General features: G+C 33.2%; 1 protein-coding gene across 1 annotated transcript; it reads left to right on the top strand.

Annotated features, from left to right (window-relative positions):
* Window positions 1-15,206: 15,206 nt before the first annotated feature.
* Window positions 15,207-17,655, top strand: LOC133323144 (probable ATP-dependent RNA helicase DDX10). The gene is made up of 2 exons (XM_061532099.1): window positions 15,207-15,509; window positions 15,568-17,655. Exons 1-2 carry the CDS (start codon window positions 15,207-15,209, stop codon window positions 17,644-17,646), a joined length of 2,382 nt encoding a protein of 793 aa, XP_061388083.1. The 3' UTR covers window positions 17,647-17,655.
* The last annotated feature ends 415 nt before the right edge of the window (window positions 17,656-18,070 follow it).

Here is an 18,070-nt window from a genome sequence, read left to right as displayed (position 1 = left end):
GTTAACTTGTCGTTTAACCTCATTAGAGTCAACTTGCTAACCGTCTTATCGAACTAACGTCTACGCGTTAGTACTAACAGGCCTCTGACGCCACCACACCAAATTACAAAGGTAATTTATTTGTTTGTTTACGAAAAGAAGAAGCACCAATAAACCAAGATATTTAGAATAATTAAACTAATAATCCTTGTGTTTTATTTTCATTGCTATATCTTCTCTTTTCATTATATTTACACCAACACGCGCGTATCACCACATTCACCATTAACCGCTTGGGAGTTCTTGTTGTTGACTTTCGCATCCCCCGCTCCCTTGAGTTAATACATTGATCACCCCCCCACACACCACCACGGCGAGGAGTAGAGCAGACTCCTCGCCTAAACAATTATGTTAGTATATAGTTAAAAATAACATAAAACAATAGTATGGTCCGTGTTTCTGAAAAATTAAAATAAATATATATAGAGCAAGATAGGTGTCTTGATGTTAGGTTGGATTAAAAAGGGGGCTGCTTCAGTGCTACCACATGTCCACCAGTTGAACATACAATTAAGCCAGTAAAACCTGTTGTTCTCTCCAAAATTGTATAATTTGGAGAAAGCTTGAATTAGTCTCCTTATAATTATGAATTTTATAAGATGCCCTTCAGTCGTTTCCATTCATAGCGTCTCATTTCTTTGTTAGCCTAAAGTATGAAATTAACCAATTCAGACACTTAATTATAGATCAAACCTACGAAAGAAATATAATTTATATTGTGATCTTGTAAGCAAAGTGACCCCGATTCATCTATGTAGAGTCCCAGTTGTTCATATATTCCTTATTAATAATTCGGATTCGTCCGAATTATTTTCTAAAAACATAGATAGTTATTTCAAATACGCCAAAATAAATTTCGAGGAAAAAAGAGACGGGTTTCTTGTTTTGAACCGGCTATTCAGATAATAAAACCGGTTTCAATACCTTTCAATATCATTACAAAGCTAGTAAGCAAACGGGATAAAATTGTTGAACCGGACTATTGTCGTTTTGTTTTGCTGAATATCTGATTCAAAAATTGAGAAACCCGGATCTTTTTTTCACCGAAACATATTTATGTTACGTATTTGGCATAACTATACAAGTTTTTTCAGTTCTAGGTAATAATGAATTCATTGAAATACATACATAAATTGAGTGTAGACCAATAAAACTTTAAAATGTCGATTCCCCGTCTTTGAAGACCCAACCTAAAATGTGATTATGAACAAAATTTTTGTAGAATATTGTGAGGATGATGAATCGCGTCTTGTGATAATTGGAGTCCGGTTCAATAAATTAATGGGGAAAAGGACACACAAGGAATCGAGTTAGAAGGACAAAATGTTCTACAAAAAAATCTTATTCGATTATATCGCAGAAAAATTGTTGAACCGGACTATTATTATATGAATATCCGGTTAAAGAATATAGAAACCCGATTCTTTTTTGCTCGAAATTTATATTTTTAGCATGTTTGGCATAACTATATATGACGGTTCTATGACAGTTCTACAAAGTAAGATATATATACCGAATTTATCGAAATACATACATATAGGGTTATAGTGACAAGAAACGGGTAAAATTTAGTGTAGGCCAATAAAACGTTAAAATGTCGATTTCTTGTCTTAGAGAATCCCACCTAAAATTGTATGTGCATAATTTTTGTAGAATATTGTAAGGCGAAAAATCGCTTCTTGTCATAATTGGTGTCCGGTTGAATAGTTCCAGGACCAAAAGGACACACTGGGAATCGAGGTGAAGGACGAAAAGTTCTACAAAACAATTCCTCATTCGATTTTACTGCAGAAATGCAAAAACAATTGTTGAACCGGACTATTATAGGTTTGATTATCTGAATATCCGGTTCATAAATTGAGAAAACCGGATCTTTGTTTCCTCGAAATTTATTTTTTTATGTATTTGGCATAACTATTCATGTTTTTGGAAAATAATTCGGACAAATACGATAGTTCTATAAAATAACGAATGTATACTGTATTTATTGAAATAAAAACAGGGTTTTAATAACAAGAAACGGGTAAAATCGAGTATAAACCAATAAAACGTTAAAATGTCGATTTCTCGTCTTTGAGGAATCCTTCTAAAATCGTATGAGCAAGGTTTTCGTAGAATTTTGCGAACGAAAAAAATTCCTCATTCCTAAGACTTTATCAGAGATTTGTTTTTTTTTATTTTCCGAGATATTTTTAAATTAAGCCCTTTTTGCTCTATACTATATATTTAGAAAAACGTCTCAAATCTTGATGACAAACTATTTTGCAATAATAGAAACAATTGTAACTTTAAAAATTCTCCCATATTCACGAAATAAATTCTAATAATAAAAATTATATATTTAACAAATTATCATCTGAAGTCTAAACGTTTCAATTTATTTTTGAATCATGTTCCATAAAACGCCGTTCGGCGTATATATATTCGTTGCTGTTTGAAAAAAAAAAAAAATATTGCTCATACGTTAATGGGCCCATTGGTGTACATTTTTCAGTGAACACCCATACTACACTATATTAAAATTGTTTCGGCAATATCATATCCACAATCTATTCAGTAATTGTATTATTTTATAATGCCATGTACAGACGAGCGTCGTTCGCTCTCTCATTCGTTGTTCGACCCTTAATTATGAAGTAATTACTTAGTTCCCCATTCAAAATTGTCTGAGCGAACACCGACTTTTGTACGTTGTTCAATTCGAAATTTGTCCCATCCCTAACAATTGAGAGTATTTATCGAAAATAAATTAATTTTGACAGCATGAAAATATTTATAAAATTTTCAAACTTTTTCAGAAAAATTGAAAATGATGAATGAAAAGTAATAAATTGTATAGATTTTATATATGCAGCAGAATGAAAGTTTTGTTTTCTACATAATGTAATATGCATTTCTTTTCCCTTGGTTCTAATTAGCGTACAAAACAAGAAACAAATGTGGGGCAACTCAAACAAAAAATTCTCCAAATTATTATATGTCACATTTGATTTGAGAAAATATAAAAATGTATTAAAAACAACAACATTTACAGAAAAGATGGAAAACACGAATGAAAAGTATTTAGATATGTGTTCTTACTATATTCAGAATAAAGAGAATAGTTTTTTCTATTTAAATTCATAGGTAATACACAAAAATAAGTTGAGATTTCGGTGTAAAAGGAGAAACAACAAATTTGATAAAAGAAAGATCTGATGACATGAATTAAGAATAGTGTTGTATGAACGGGTTAATTCATGTACGTAATTCTGAGAGCGAACTACGTTGTTCGAATGCCCGTCAGAACATGGCATAAGAGGCCAAAATACGATAATTAAATATCAAAAAAAAACTTATTGCCTCTTCAAAAAAGGGATACTTGAAAAGAACAGTCTTAAACTTATAGGAGATACCCACTAATTACCGTTCATATTATTTGACCAATTCTGTCGGACTCAGGCATATTCCCCGCCATGTTATACTAATTATGAACAGAAACAAATTAATGTTTCATGTCACCAAAAAAAAAAAAAAAATCAATTAACCAAAATGACCAAAGTCTCGTTATAGTCTTCTAGAAATTTCAAATGAATTGCTATCGTCGACATGTTGTTGAAATGAAAATGATTTGTTTTCTATCAGATGGGAACAAAGAACGGACAAAATAGACAAGGACAAGACAATCAAATGTCATCAATGAGTATTAGTTAGTTTTTTTTTTCTTTGGTGTATGTATGTGTGTGGGCGTTTTCGTCACACCTTTTATAAATACAATTACCACCTTTGCACATAAGCCGGCAGTAGTACATTTTCCCATAGCCTATATATACATATCTATATAAAATGTGTGTATACGTGTGTATGTCACACATTTGATGATTTAATGTAATCACTACATTAGTACGGAAGTCACTAATTTAATTAAAATCATTTTTTTTAGAAACTTTGGAGATGGTAATTTAAGATGGACGTGTCACGAATAATCTTTGTGTGACATATAACAGTTCAAGCACACTCTTGGTGTGTGAGTATTCACACACTCACACGCTTGAAACGTATATACTAATTGTGACAGGATATCCATTATGCTATTGAACAAACATAAATTTCTACAGTCGGTAGCAGCGTGAATATAGAATAATATTACAAAATTTTGTTAACGATTCGATTTAAAGCAAATATGCCACATGACGTTCTATAGCATTTGGGAGCTACAACTACACCAGAACCGATTCTCAACAATTTGAACAGGATTCGTGCAGGAGAAAAAAGAAAAGTGAGCCGTTACAAATTTGGGTACAATAGGTTGCAATGATATATAAATATACGAATCAAAAATTGATTCGAAGCTTATACCTGAAAAATATTTTCAGTAAATGTATCATTAAGTAAGGTACTGGTGCCCAGTTTAAAATATTTCATTGAATTATTAAATTGAAAAATTCCTATTGGGGATGGAAGCCCTTGGTGAGTATATAAAAACCCCAGAAGGAAAAAATTCGTCATAGATCAAAGTTCGGAGTTATGGTGTGACCACTTTTTGTATTGAAATTACATTTCTTCAGTAAAATGGAATGAGAAATTTTTTGTAGAACATTTCTTGCTTCTAACTCAATTCCATGTGTGTTATTTTCGTTCTTAATTTATTGAACCGGAATCCAATTATCACAAGAGTCGATTTTACAAATTCGAAAATATTCTACAAACATTTTACTCACAAGTTTTTAGGCGGTGTCCTCAAAGACGTAACTCATCGAAATAATCATTTCCGATCCTATAAAGTATACATATATTCTTGATCTTAATAAAAATCTATAACGTATTCAACATTTCCGTCTACGTCTGTCTGTTTTAATCACTCTAGTCTCTAAAGGAACTGAGATAGATCGTACAAATTTAGCATTGAGTTGTCTTTTGTCTGCAGGCAGGTCAAGTATGAAGATGAGATATTCGCTGAAACTTGGCATTTTGCTCTCTAATTGGGTACCAAATTTCTAAACTAAATATTATAAATATCGGTCCATTGTTACTTGTAGCCCCCCTATAATGGTACCCCTCAATTTTTGTATTTTGGGGGATTTAAGCGCATTTTCCCACCGAATTCGATGTAATTTATTATTTTCGAATTCTTATTGCACAGCAAATCTCTCAACTGAAAAATATAAATATAGATTAATTTTTTCGAATAGCCCCCATATAATGGTGCCCCCCATTTTCGGGATTTTGTTGGTTTTCAGAGTGTTTTTCAATCGAATTCGCTGTAATTTGGTATGTGGAGCGTTCTTATTGGGAACCAAATCTCTCCACTAAAATATTTTATATATTTTATAAATTACAAGTATAGGTCCACTTTTTGGGATAGGTCCCATATAACGGTACCCCCATCTTTCGATATTTTGAGGTTTTTGAGAGTGTTTTTCAACCGAATTCTTATTGTGTACTAAGTCTCTCCACTAAAAAGTATAAACATAGGTCCACTTTTTCGGATAGCCCTCATATAACGGTACCCCCACATTTTCAGCATTTTAAGTATTTTTATCGCGTTTTCAGCCGAATTCGATGTAATTTTCTATTCCGTATTCGTATTTGGTATCAAATCTCCAAAAATTGTTTTGTCAATTTATACCCTTGAAAGTATGGAATTTAAAGATGATTTAGCCATTTGTTGTAATCATTCTGCCTTCGGAGGATATCGAGATAAAAGCTCGAACCTGACCTGAATGAAATATATCGGCCTGCAATTAGGCCTAGTCCCCATATATTAGGTTGGGGTGAAAGAAATCCATTATTTATTCGGCAGATGTCTGTACTGATTGTTTTTTTTTAAGTATCGATCAAACAATTTTAGATCTATGCTCGTTGGAAGGGTGACACATAGTGCATTCGGTTGTGAGTTACAGGGTGTCAAAAATGGAAGTGAACAAAGGGAAAATTCTGTACACTTTTCAGTTTTTTCTTTGACAAAGACGAAAATGCAAGCCAAGCGGCTAAAATTGTGAATCGTGTTTATGGTTCCGATACTGTAACAGCCAATTAGGTGCAATTTTGGTTTCATAGATTCCGTTCAGGAATTTTTGATGATAAAGATGCATCTCCAATTTTATCCAAAATGTCCATAAAATCTGAGAAATGATCGAAGTTGACCGGCATGTTAGCAGTCGTAACATCGCCCAGGAGCTAAAAATCGATCATAAAAAATAATGGACTTCTTTTTCCACCAAATTATACAATCAGTAGAATGTTTAATTCATCCATCTGACATTTCGATTCTATAAGTGCCGACTTTGATTTGAATTTATAGAAGAACGACCCCTAATTGCCCTCATTTCTAACATTTACATACTTAAGCAACTAAATGCCTCCATATTTCGGTCGCTAACGTTTAATTTTATTGAAAATTGAAATTCTCACTTTCTTTCTTCCTTCCTTGCTAGCTTGCTTCCATTCAATTAAAATGTCATTAACTTGTTGCATGCTGGCCAAAGTCACAGTAAAATTACATCCTCTCTTATCACCGAGGAGTATCTTTTCGTTTACAAATTCGATGTTGATAAATAATAGAACAGAAATTCCAAGCACCTTATCAAATACAATTAGTTAATCCAATGTTGTTAACAAAAAAAAGTGAATGCCCCCAACACCCCCTTGTCCTTTTCCAGGTTTATGAAAGACACGCGATATTCCACCATTCAAGCAACAGGGGTTCCTGATTGATTTGTCACGTGCTGGCTGACTGGCTGGCTGGCAAGCTAGCTTTTTGTTTTAAACACACCACCAACGAAACAAAGAAACGGTGACATAGTCCAATGTCATTTAGCCAACCGACTAGGAGCACGAACTGTAGGGAGTGTAAAGGAGATCGAACACCCAAACGAACGAATTAAATGTTCCTCCCTTTGTTTTTCTATTGACGCTTATCTAATCAATTATCTTAATAACGCTTTCAGTGTTACTTTATTGACAATGTTTTATATTTTACACTTCCTCTCAGCCCAAATAATATTTCATGTAACCCTTCTCTCGGCCATAAAAACTCAAACCAGACACAACGATGTGTTTATTGAATACAAATAAAGAGAAGTGGACAGACGGACGGATGTCCGTCCTGTACTGTACATTTAATAATATTTTTTTATGGCAGGGGGTTATTTGGGGGATATGTATATGTAGCTTTTTTTTGTCAATGAAGAATATAAAATTGTTGAGTTTTATTGTTGAATCGAAAATCATTTATTTCTTTATGTCTTCGGCTCAAAGGTTTTATAACAGACGGATTCATATAGCAATTTAGTTTTAAGGCATGGAATATATTACAAAAACTTGAACTTGAAAGTAAAACCATGTATAGATACTTAAAAATTTTGTTAAACACCCACATTTGTTGGTCACTTAATTGTTTAAAAAATTCGCTTTCAATTTTCTAAATAATTTTGTTTTGGTGGCCCACATTCAAACAAAAATAATTTACCAACAAAATAGACCACAACAAAGGATTTAATACAATGTTAGATAATTTTAGTTACAGCACTTTCTCACGCCTTTTTTGTATTTGTAATTTAGACTTTTGGAATGTTGCGTATTTCGTTATATTTATGTTTTTGATTTTATAGTGCTGCTCCTCAATGGCATAGCTGGAAATTTCACAAAAAAAAAAACTACTCAAACGACGTAAAATGTATTATTACGCACATAGATATCTTTACCTTACAGAGCTATGGTAGGTAGATGGCAAAGTTGGGATCATTTATTTTGCCAGACTACAAGGCGACCCTGCCAAAAGCATTCCCTTGTTGGTATTTACGAGCTTTTGTTTATGACCATTCAATGGAATATTCGTATAAAAAGAATGACATAAATTGATGGTCGAATTTATGCAGAGGTTTTGTTCCACACTAAATATGGTTAGGGATAAGATTGCAGACGCTGACCATTGTAACGAAATGAATAATAATAATAAAGTCCTGATTTCTTTCTTTCACTTTTTTGGGGGGTGAGTTATACCCATAATGGATGTGTTAATTGAATGTAGATAACAAATTTTCATTACTACATATTTCTATGCATCTGCAACTACTTCAATAAATTTGTAGGACAAGAATGGCGCGTGGCAGGATTCTCAATATATATTAAAGACATTTCATACAAAAGTTGTTATTTTTTATTTACCGATACATCCGTAATAAATATATTCAATCAAGATAGATAATAAAACATATGTTTGAGTGTCTTGAGGGTTTTTTCATCAGATAAAAAAAGTCTTAGAAAAACACAATTTATCATCATGTAAAGAAAAAATGTTGTGCGAAAATTATCAAATATTTTAAAAGTCAATATTCTTATTGTAACTAGTTTGATAAACTAAATAAAGTTGAAAAACATCGGTCCAATCCTTCTGCCTGCCCCAGATGGGTTTTTGATAATTATATTTGAAGATTGGTTTACGAATTAAAATTAAACTCAATTCGAATATATTCAGTGACAATATTCCGACGTTATTTATATATGGATCGATTATAAAAATACGATTGTGTGTGTATGTAACTATTGGCCTGGTACACCACCAATTAACTAATTGAGCCTGTGTATTTTAAATTTTTGGCGATTTTCATAATTTATTTATTTGAAAATTTAGCCGATTTTCATAAGTTTATGTGGTGTTATCATTTTTGATATCAACTTCAGATATTTAGAATACGATCTAAAATGTTCTAATTTATTTCCGCAGCAAAGACACAACCCCAAATGAAGGGAAGAAAAAATCCCAAAGTTAAGATGGCGCTGTAAAAATAATTAAACCCAATCCAAATACGGGGATATTTAAATACAAATTAAGATGACAAATTTACCATTAAAAATTTCATTCTTTTAAGGGGATTTGAAATTTTCAAGATTTTCATTGCAAGAATACCATTGCATGTTATGGTTTGTAACATTGCACATATATAATTGAAGGTTTAAAAGAGAAGATTGATTGTTGTTGTTTTTGGTGATTAAAGAAAAATCCTTATTTTTGATGTCGGGCACGATAACTCCTCTCTGGAACATCGGAATCCGGAAATTCCAAGTGTGTCTGGCTCTCGTATGAACTAGGATTACTTACTTCGCTCAAAAAATCACAAAATGGCGGACCTTTGAAAAAATGTTTTTGGAAATTCGTCTATGACCACAAACTAAGTTAAAAATAAGGTAGTTCATCACCGATTGTCTTTATCCTAGTTCATACGAGAGCTATACACTCCCAGAGAAACGTGTCAAAATTTGGAACCGATTGGATTATTAGTTTTTGAGTTAACGTGCCCGCCATTCGTAAAAACACTGCTTCGAGAAAAATGCGTTTAAAGTTTGAGAATCACTCTTGCCGTCACTTGATGCTGACACAATAAATCGGCTATATCTTCAAGAGTTCTTGAAATTTTATAGGGACATTCTTGAATTAGTGTAGAATAGAATTATATAAAAAACTGAATTAATTTTTTTTTTTTTTTTTTGACACCGAGAATGGGGGTCCCCTTAAAAGAGTTACCTATACTTCAATATACCTATATATGTCATTAGTCTGATTTTTATCCTTTGAGAAAAATTTGGTACTAAATTACAGATTGTAGTACCAAAATCAGATTCTTAAAAAAATGACTTGTTTTTTTTTATTTTCATGGTTGTTGTTATATTGCAAATATTTAGATTTCGAAATGGAAAAATTGGTCGGTCGTTTAAAGACCTTGTATTAAATTGAATCCGAAAAGTACAATAAACAATAATATATGTATATAAAAATTCTTTTCTAAAATTTTGCGTTTACAACATAAATTGAATTTAAAAAATATTGTTTGTGTGGATCTCCAAGATAAATTTCTTTACATGTTAGAAAGATTAAATACATCAAAAGTAATGAATAAAATAATAAGTACATTTCGAAAATTACTAAATTAAATTAGTTGCCCCTTTATGAGGAAATACCTGTAGGAGTAGAACGATAGGCTCTTTATAGTTATTACAAGTTATGGTATAGCTACTAACGGATTAGTTTTTTTTTTGTCAAATCAAAATACACTTTTTAAAACTTAACATGACTTTAAATAATTTAAATCAAATCAAAACTACACGATTGTGGAAAATAATAATAACGACCCATTAATTTTTCGCGATTTTTGCTAAGCGTTAAAAAATGTCAAATAAATACGACTAGCCTTATGGCTAATGAGGGTATATACACTTTGATACGGTGAAAATGTGCCTCATCGAAATATTGGCGAAATATTGGCGAAATATTCGTTTGAGGAAATTTGGAGTCGATTTACACATGTCCGTCCGTTCGTTGTCCTGGCTGGAGCGCACGATAACTCTCGTAGGCAGCAACAGATTTCATTCAAACTTTGCACATTTTAATATTTCTAACAAACTTAGTTTCTGGTACCCCCCTCCACAAAATGGTCAAAATTGTGCTAAAAATTAATTGTATAATATCATACAAACGGACTATTCGATTTTAACGAAACTTTGTACAGCCTATTATCTTTACCAAGCCTATATAAAGTAGGAAGATGGGACCCATTGGTCCACTGCTTTTAGTACCTCCCCCACGAATGGTCAAAATTTTCGATATTTGTAAATCCAATATCAGGCGAATGGAATGTCCGATATGAACCAATCTTTGCACAGCCCATTATATTTACGAGGTCTAGATTAAGTTCAAAGATGAGACCCATTGGTCGACTCCTTCTGGTACCTCCTCCACGAATGGTCAAAATTTTCAATATTTATAAATGCAATATCAGACGAATGGAATGTCAGATTTGAACCGAACCTTCCACAATCTACTATATTTAGCAACCCCAGATCAAGTCCGAAGATGGGACCCTTTGGTCCACTCCTTCTGGTACCACTCCCACGAATGGTCAATATTTTATAAAATATTATCAACATTAAATCCGTGACCTCTTCGATAAAAAAAAAAACATATTTCTTATATAAAGCGAATAATAAAATCTGTGTGTAATTCCTCCGCAAACCATAGACTGGGGGTATATATCTGTCGTCAACACCGACTGACATTTTTTTACTTGTTTTATATTTGAGTTGAGTTGGCTAATGTTGTTCACCTCCAACCGTGTACCATAATTTCTACCATGGCAGTTCCATGCAGTCATATGTTTCCAATTTTTTCATAAATTTGCTTTTGACAAAAGCAAACGAAAATATCTTCCTTCGAAATGTACGCACGTGTTATGTACGGTGGGAAAAGAGTTTGAATCTTTTATATTTATTAATATTTTTAAGTTCCATGCCTATAAAACCTATAAATATAAATTGCAACATTCTTAGGTAAATCTTGAGAACAATGTGGTGCTTTAGAAAAAATATATTTTTTTTAATTTGTTGAGAATATTTTTCATTTTATTTGAAATTGATATATGAATTCCATATTAAGAAGGCTTGACATTATCAATTTCTGAAATGAGTCTACCTTGTATAGTTATGCCATGATGTCTACCTAGTATTATTGTACCATGTAACAATATGTTTTAAAGTTTGTATCAAATCGAATATTGCGTTCACTAATACTTTTTTTATACTAAATGTTGACCATTTTTGTGGAACATACACAATGAATGAGTGGCCCAATATTTAAAATTTAAAACTTGGTGTGAATTTCGTACTTCATTTCGTATATTTTGAAATAATATTTATTATGTGTAAAGTTTGTATTAAATTGGTTACTACACCCTATCGAAAGTCGTTTCTAATTGGTCTGCAACGGATTTGCTCAAAACACACTTGGGATACAAACCCTTTTTTCTGATAAGACATATTTTAGTCGTAGTATTGAACAAAAGAAAAGAAAAACACCTATAATGATATTACTGTCATCCTCATATCCGTTCCGCAATAGCAAAACGCAGCATTAACACAAGTGCCCACTGTATGCTTACAACGAAAACAAAACAGCTGATGGCATTTCTCTATAAAGACTCTCATGTTGGTTAATAATAGCACACACAAAAACACGAATTGATGAGACATCGCTTAAACTCTCTAGCACACAAACTTTGCTTTGCCAAACAGATTTTTTTCTTTATTTTATTTTTGTACCAATATTGTGGCCTAAAAAGACGTTCGATTAGAAACTCTTTTTATCTATATATGCACCCACCTGTTTCAATTGCAAGTTTAGGTTTTTTCGCATTTCCTCCTCCAATTGGTTTGTTGTATACCAAATCGAATCGATATCGTCCGAATGTATGTAAATAGTTTTGTTTTCTTTTTCTCTTCACTTTTATGTTTTTCTACAAGCACTGAAAACTGAATTTTGAAATAAATAACTTTCGTCCACAATATGCCAAGCGCATTGGCATCTCAAAAGTTTGCTAGTTAGATTTTATTACATGGAGAAGAACTATTTTACATTGCTTCAAGATGATATCACGTAGAGTTTAGGGATACCATGGCACAATAAATGGATACTCCATCAAACGCAGCTGATTATTAAATTGGTTGTCATAGTTGCCAGATGAATTCTCCGTGCAACGTTGCCAAACATGATAAATGTTACAAGTTGTGTTCGTTTACTTTTCCTCACGAACGGCCTTTGAAAGACTCCTTGCACGATATCATCTTCAACGGCAATTACTGACGAATTTTACTTCATAAGTCATAATAAGAATTTCCAGAGAGCAATTGAACTTTTATAGTTAGAATTATACACATCCGTCGTGATATTTGTTATCGATAGTGCAACAACCACACGGGAACGATAACATCAACGCTTGAAGTTGATGTGCGTTGCACATCGGAATTAAATAATATCTTTTAAATCTAATCGCGCTCTAAAGCCACATAATTTCAACCGAAATGTCAAAATGCTTTCAATTTTGACAGAACGTTGGATTTTCAACCTTATTGCCGATATCGATTGCTTTTTAACACGGTCTGTTTAATGTCATGTACAGACGGGCGTTGTTCGATCTCTCAGTGGTTGTTCAAACCTGAACTATAAATAATTGTCTGTTCCCGTACTGCAAGAATCAACTACTTTTTACTATGATAACACTTTTTTCCTTTATGATATCGGAAAAAATAGTAAAAACTCGTAGATTCTTGCTGTACGGGAACAGACCAAATTTTTTTGTTCTCCATACAAAATTGTCAGAAATACGGTGTCGTATGAACATGAATTATTACGTAAATAGCTAATGGTGTTTTTACACGATATGTATTTTACATATGTGCTGTCACTTATTTCATCCATATGTAATTCCTTATGTGTGTCAAAATTAGCGGCGTACACAAAACATTTATTTTTGTGTTCAAATCGACATATGTATTTTACATATGACATAACCTATAAACAAAAAAATTTCCTTTATTATTTCTTAAATCAACATCTTTTTTTATTAAACACCTACAAACGAAATAATAATTTGTAATTGTTGCCTTTTCATCCTTTTCTTTGACTTGCAATTGAAATATTTTCTTCCAACCATGTGTTTCATTCAAACAGCTGATTTTCTTATGTTTCACATACGAAAATAGAGCGCGTCCTATTCGGAAAAAATACATATGTAATTGCATATCGTTTTGACACATTGAAATTTCCGTATGTTTCACATGACGAGTTCGATTTCCATATGCAAAAAAGTGACAGCACATATCATGGCCTATAAATAAGGTCACCAAGATAGCAATCGAAATCGGAAAACAGCTGTTTTTTCTCAAATCTAATGTCAAAAATTTACACTTTGTTTACGTTTTCATAATGGAAGTCAATTCACAATAATGCATTTTGACAGCAAACGTGAGAGGTATCGATTATCAGCTGGTCTCCCTTGGTGACCTTATTTATAGGCCATGGCACATATGTAAAATACATATCGTGTAAAAACACCATAAGCAGAATGTTGGCGTTGAGCCATCCGTCGCGTTATGTGTTGTCGAAAATACAAGAACCACAAGGAAACGCAAACGCTCGTCGTAAAAACGACAACAAAATTGACATTATGGGGCATTCTCAACCAAAATTGTCTACACGACTCGTTTAATGGGCTTTGGACATCTCTAGTTATTTATTTTTCACAATATTTGATATATGGTATGTTCTTGTACTGCAAGAATATACTAATTTTTACCATTTCCTTCGATATCGTAAATCAAAAATACATCCTTACATCTACATTTATGGTCAAACGTTATTGTTACCTGCACTGATTTTTTGTTAACCATTTATTTATTTTTCACACTGTTTTACATGGTATAATAATAGAAGGTAACAGCAAGTGTTGTTGTACAAAAAACGATACAACAACCACATGTAAATTTGTTGTTGTAAGTTCTATTAGTGTCAACTCATTTGACAGAAAAATGTAAACAAACAAATAAATTATCATCAAATTATTTTTATTTTAAAAATGAAATATTTTCGAATCCTCAAAATAAAAATTGAAAAACATGAATGAAAATCTATCAAATTTATATTTCTATCGCTTCCACATCTTTCCTATAATTGAGCCATTGCCATATATATGTGTAACACATATGAAAATGCTGGGAATAGCGAGTTATTCCTTCATGAAAGATTTGCTTCCTCAAACTTTCCCAGCAGGCAGATTGAGTAAATAGAATACGTGAGCACATTTAATAAAGAACAATTTCAAATTGTATCCGTTCCCAATTTTCCTGTTGGGTGATTTTTAAAAACATGATTTGTCAAATTCATATTGACACTAGTATTACGTTGGAATCAAATCAGCTGGGATTTGCTGTTACCTTTTATAATTGTACCATGACTGTTTTATATAATTTTCTTAAATTGTTATGGTACGTTTACATTTAACCGGATTTCGTTAACCCAGTGGGTTTCAATTGTCAATTCCTTTGCATATATGTCAAATAAATCATCATAAAGTAGATTAGCCCGGTGAAAAGTTCTAATGTATATGCCGTTTTACACATTTTTTTAACTTGAAATATTATTTTACATACTTTTGATAGCCAACTACATTTTTTATTTCTTACTGGATGACCTTTCTGAAAAGTATCCGCCAATCGATTTATTTATTTTGTTTTTTTTTTTCCGATCAAATTAATTTAATCGATTTTACGAATAATATCGTAGCGTAAATCAGCTGTCTTTTATTTTGAGTGATTTCAGTAACTGCACACCAAACACAACATCACACGCTCGCATCAACATGAAAGAAAAACGTGCGTTTCCAACGAAAAAGTCAAAGCCCATTTCTCAACGAGATTTATTGGACAGCGAAATTCAGAATTTAAAATCCCAATACGATGAGCTGTCTTCGAAGGATGTTGCGTCTATTAAACGCTTCAGTGAATTCCCACTTTCTAAAAAGACGCTAAAGGGATTGAACGATGCTAAGTTTATGGAGCCCACCGAGATTCAACGTTTGAGCATTGGACCAGCACTTCAAGGAAGAGATGTTTTGGGAGCAGCTATAACGGGGAGTGGCAAAACGTTGGCATTTTTAATACCGGTAAGTTTTTTGAGAAAGTATTTTGCATAGTTTTTGTTTTAAAATATATGTTCAACAGGTGCTGGAACATTTGTATATGGCAAAATGGAGTCGAACGGATGGAGTAGCTGCAATCATCATTTCACCAACTCGAGAGTTAGCTTATCAAATTTTCGAAACATTAAAGAAGGTGGGAAAACATCATGACTTTTCGGCTGGCTTGATTATAGGTGGTAAAAACTTGAAATTCGAACGATCACGAATGGATCAATGTAACATCCTAATCTGCACTCCGGGGCGTTTGCTACAGCACATGGACGAAAATCCCTTGTTTAATGCATCCACTATGGAAGTTTTGGTTTTGGATGAAGCGGATAGGTGCCTTGATATGGGCTTTGAACAAACACTGAATGCAATAATTGAGAATTTTCCACCAGATCGCCAAACGTTACTTTTCTCCGCCACACAAACGAGCTCCGTAAAAGACTTGGCGCGTCTTAATCTTAAAAATCCTGTCTATGTAGGTCAGCCGCAAGCAAAACAAGAAGGCCAAAGTGTTGTCCCAAAAGTTGTGCCAGATCTGCTGCAACAGAACTATGTCGTTGTCGCTCTGGAAGACAAAATCACGATGCTGTGGTCGTTCATTAAGAACCATTTGAAGCAGAAAATTATTGTATTTCTCTCGAGTTGTAAGCAAGTTAAGTACATATTTGAGATTTTTTGTAAACTGAGGCCGGGTACCAGCTTGCTTGCTTTATATGGTACGCTACACCAGGACCGCAGAATTGCCATATACAATGATTTTGTAAAGAAAAGCAATGTGGTTTTGTTTGCCACAGATATAGCTTCACGTGGATTGGACTTCCCCTCTGTCAATTGGGTGGTACAACTCGACTGCCCAGAAGATGTTACCCAGTATATACATCGAGCCGGTCGATCGGCTCGCAACAAAACTCGTGGCGAATCGCTTCTAGTACTTCTGCCATCAGAGGAGGAAGGTATGATTGAGGAGCTCGGCAAAAAATCAATTTCAGTACGTAAGATTTTAATCGATCCCAAAAAGTTGTTCTCTCCTCGGGCGAAAATAGAGGCATACTTAGCTCAGAATCCAGAATTGAAAGCTTCAGCGCAACGTGCATTTGTGGCGTACATCAAATCTGTATTCCTAATGAAAAATAAGAAAGTATTTAATGTTATGTCACTGGATTTCGACGCATATGCCAAGTCATTGGGTCTAGTTGTAACACCTCGCGTGCGTTTCTTGGATCGTTACTTGAAGAAACAGAGTAAGACAAACAAAGGCGGAACTCAAAGTGATTCGGATACTGATGATGAAGAAAAGTCCACAAATGTATCCAAACCTTCCAATGACATATTGTTCAAGGCCCCCGAAAGTGATTCAGATTCGGACGACGACGATTTTATTAAAATTAAAAGAGCTAATCACGACATTAAAGGCGATAACCAGCACCCAGTTAATGGTAATGATGACGATGAGGAGGATCTACCACCACCCGTTTTAAGGAAGAAAGATAAACTTATTACCAAAGCTGCTTTGGCGAAGAAAGCTCTTAAGAAAAATCTTAAAGTCAACGAAAAGGTTAAATTCGATGAAGAAGGCCATGAAATTGTTGATCCCCGAAAACAGTTGCAATCCGAACTGGCTAAAGAATATGAAAGTAAATTGGGCGAAATGGGTGGTATTGACATTGAAATGGCCAAACAGCTACTACAAGAAGAGGATAAGTTTGACAAACAACGTTTCCGTTCACTTGTCAAACAAAAACATAAAAAACTCAAGGAGAAGCTTAAAAAGAAGGACGAAGAACAACAAGGATCTGAGACAGATGAAGACGAAGGTGTGGACTATGATGACGGTGGTGATGAGAGTGATAATTCTGTAGATTTATCCTGGCTGCCAGATCCTTCCAAAGTCTACAAAAACAAAGATGACGACGAATCTGATGTGCACGACGAATCGCCTACAGAACAAACAAACGTCTCCAGGAAACATAGACATAATAGTGATCCTAGCGAAGATGCCGAAGAAAGTGATGAAGACTTCGCCGAACCAGTCAAGAAGAAATCCAATGTTACGTCAAAACTTACTCTTGATGATGCTGAAATAATAGCAGCACAATTGTTAGCCAACTCTTAATGATTTGTATAGTTTTTTGCGTAATAAAAAAAACTATTTTTAATTAAATATAGACCGAATTTCAATTAATCATTCTGTACTTTTGGGTTACAAATCTTTAATATGTGAATAAATTTGGAAATTTCCCGAAATTTCCAAAATCAATGGACGCAGATTTAAATTTACTCTAATCAAAAAAATTGTGCGTTTTATAGGTAAACGAAGATTTTGAGATGGAAATATTGGTCAGAAGAAATATAAGATTAACATACCATCATCTTTCAATACAATTTCATATCTAAAATTTATTACAATGTTTAATTCTATCCATTCTATATATATATATATATATCGAGCCATATTCGCTAAAAAACGTAACCCTCAATTTGAAATTTTACAGGAGAAGGTTTTGTTTTAATAAATTCAGATTTAATAAAGCTATTAT

The sequence above is a fragment of the Musca vetustissima genome, unplaced genomic scaffold (genome assembly GCF_032173495.1).
Source record: "Musca vetustissima isolate MV318-11 ecotype Yass unplaced genomic scaffold, APGP_CSIRO_Mvet_v1 utg2475, whole genome shotgun sequence".
Lineage (NCBI taxonomy): Eukaryota > Metazoa > Arthropoda > Insecta > Diptera > Muscidae > Musca > Musca vetustissima.
Note: the sequence above shows the minus strand (reverse complement) of the source record. Positions and strands in the feature narration are given on the sequence as shown.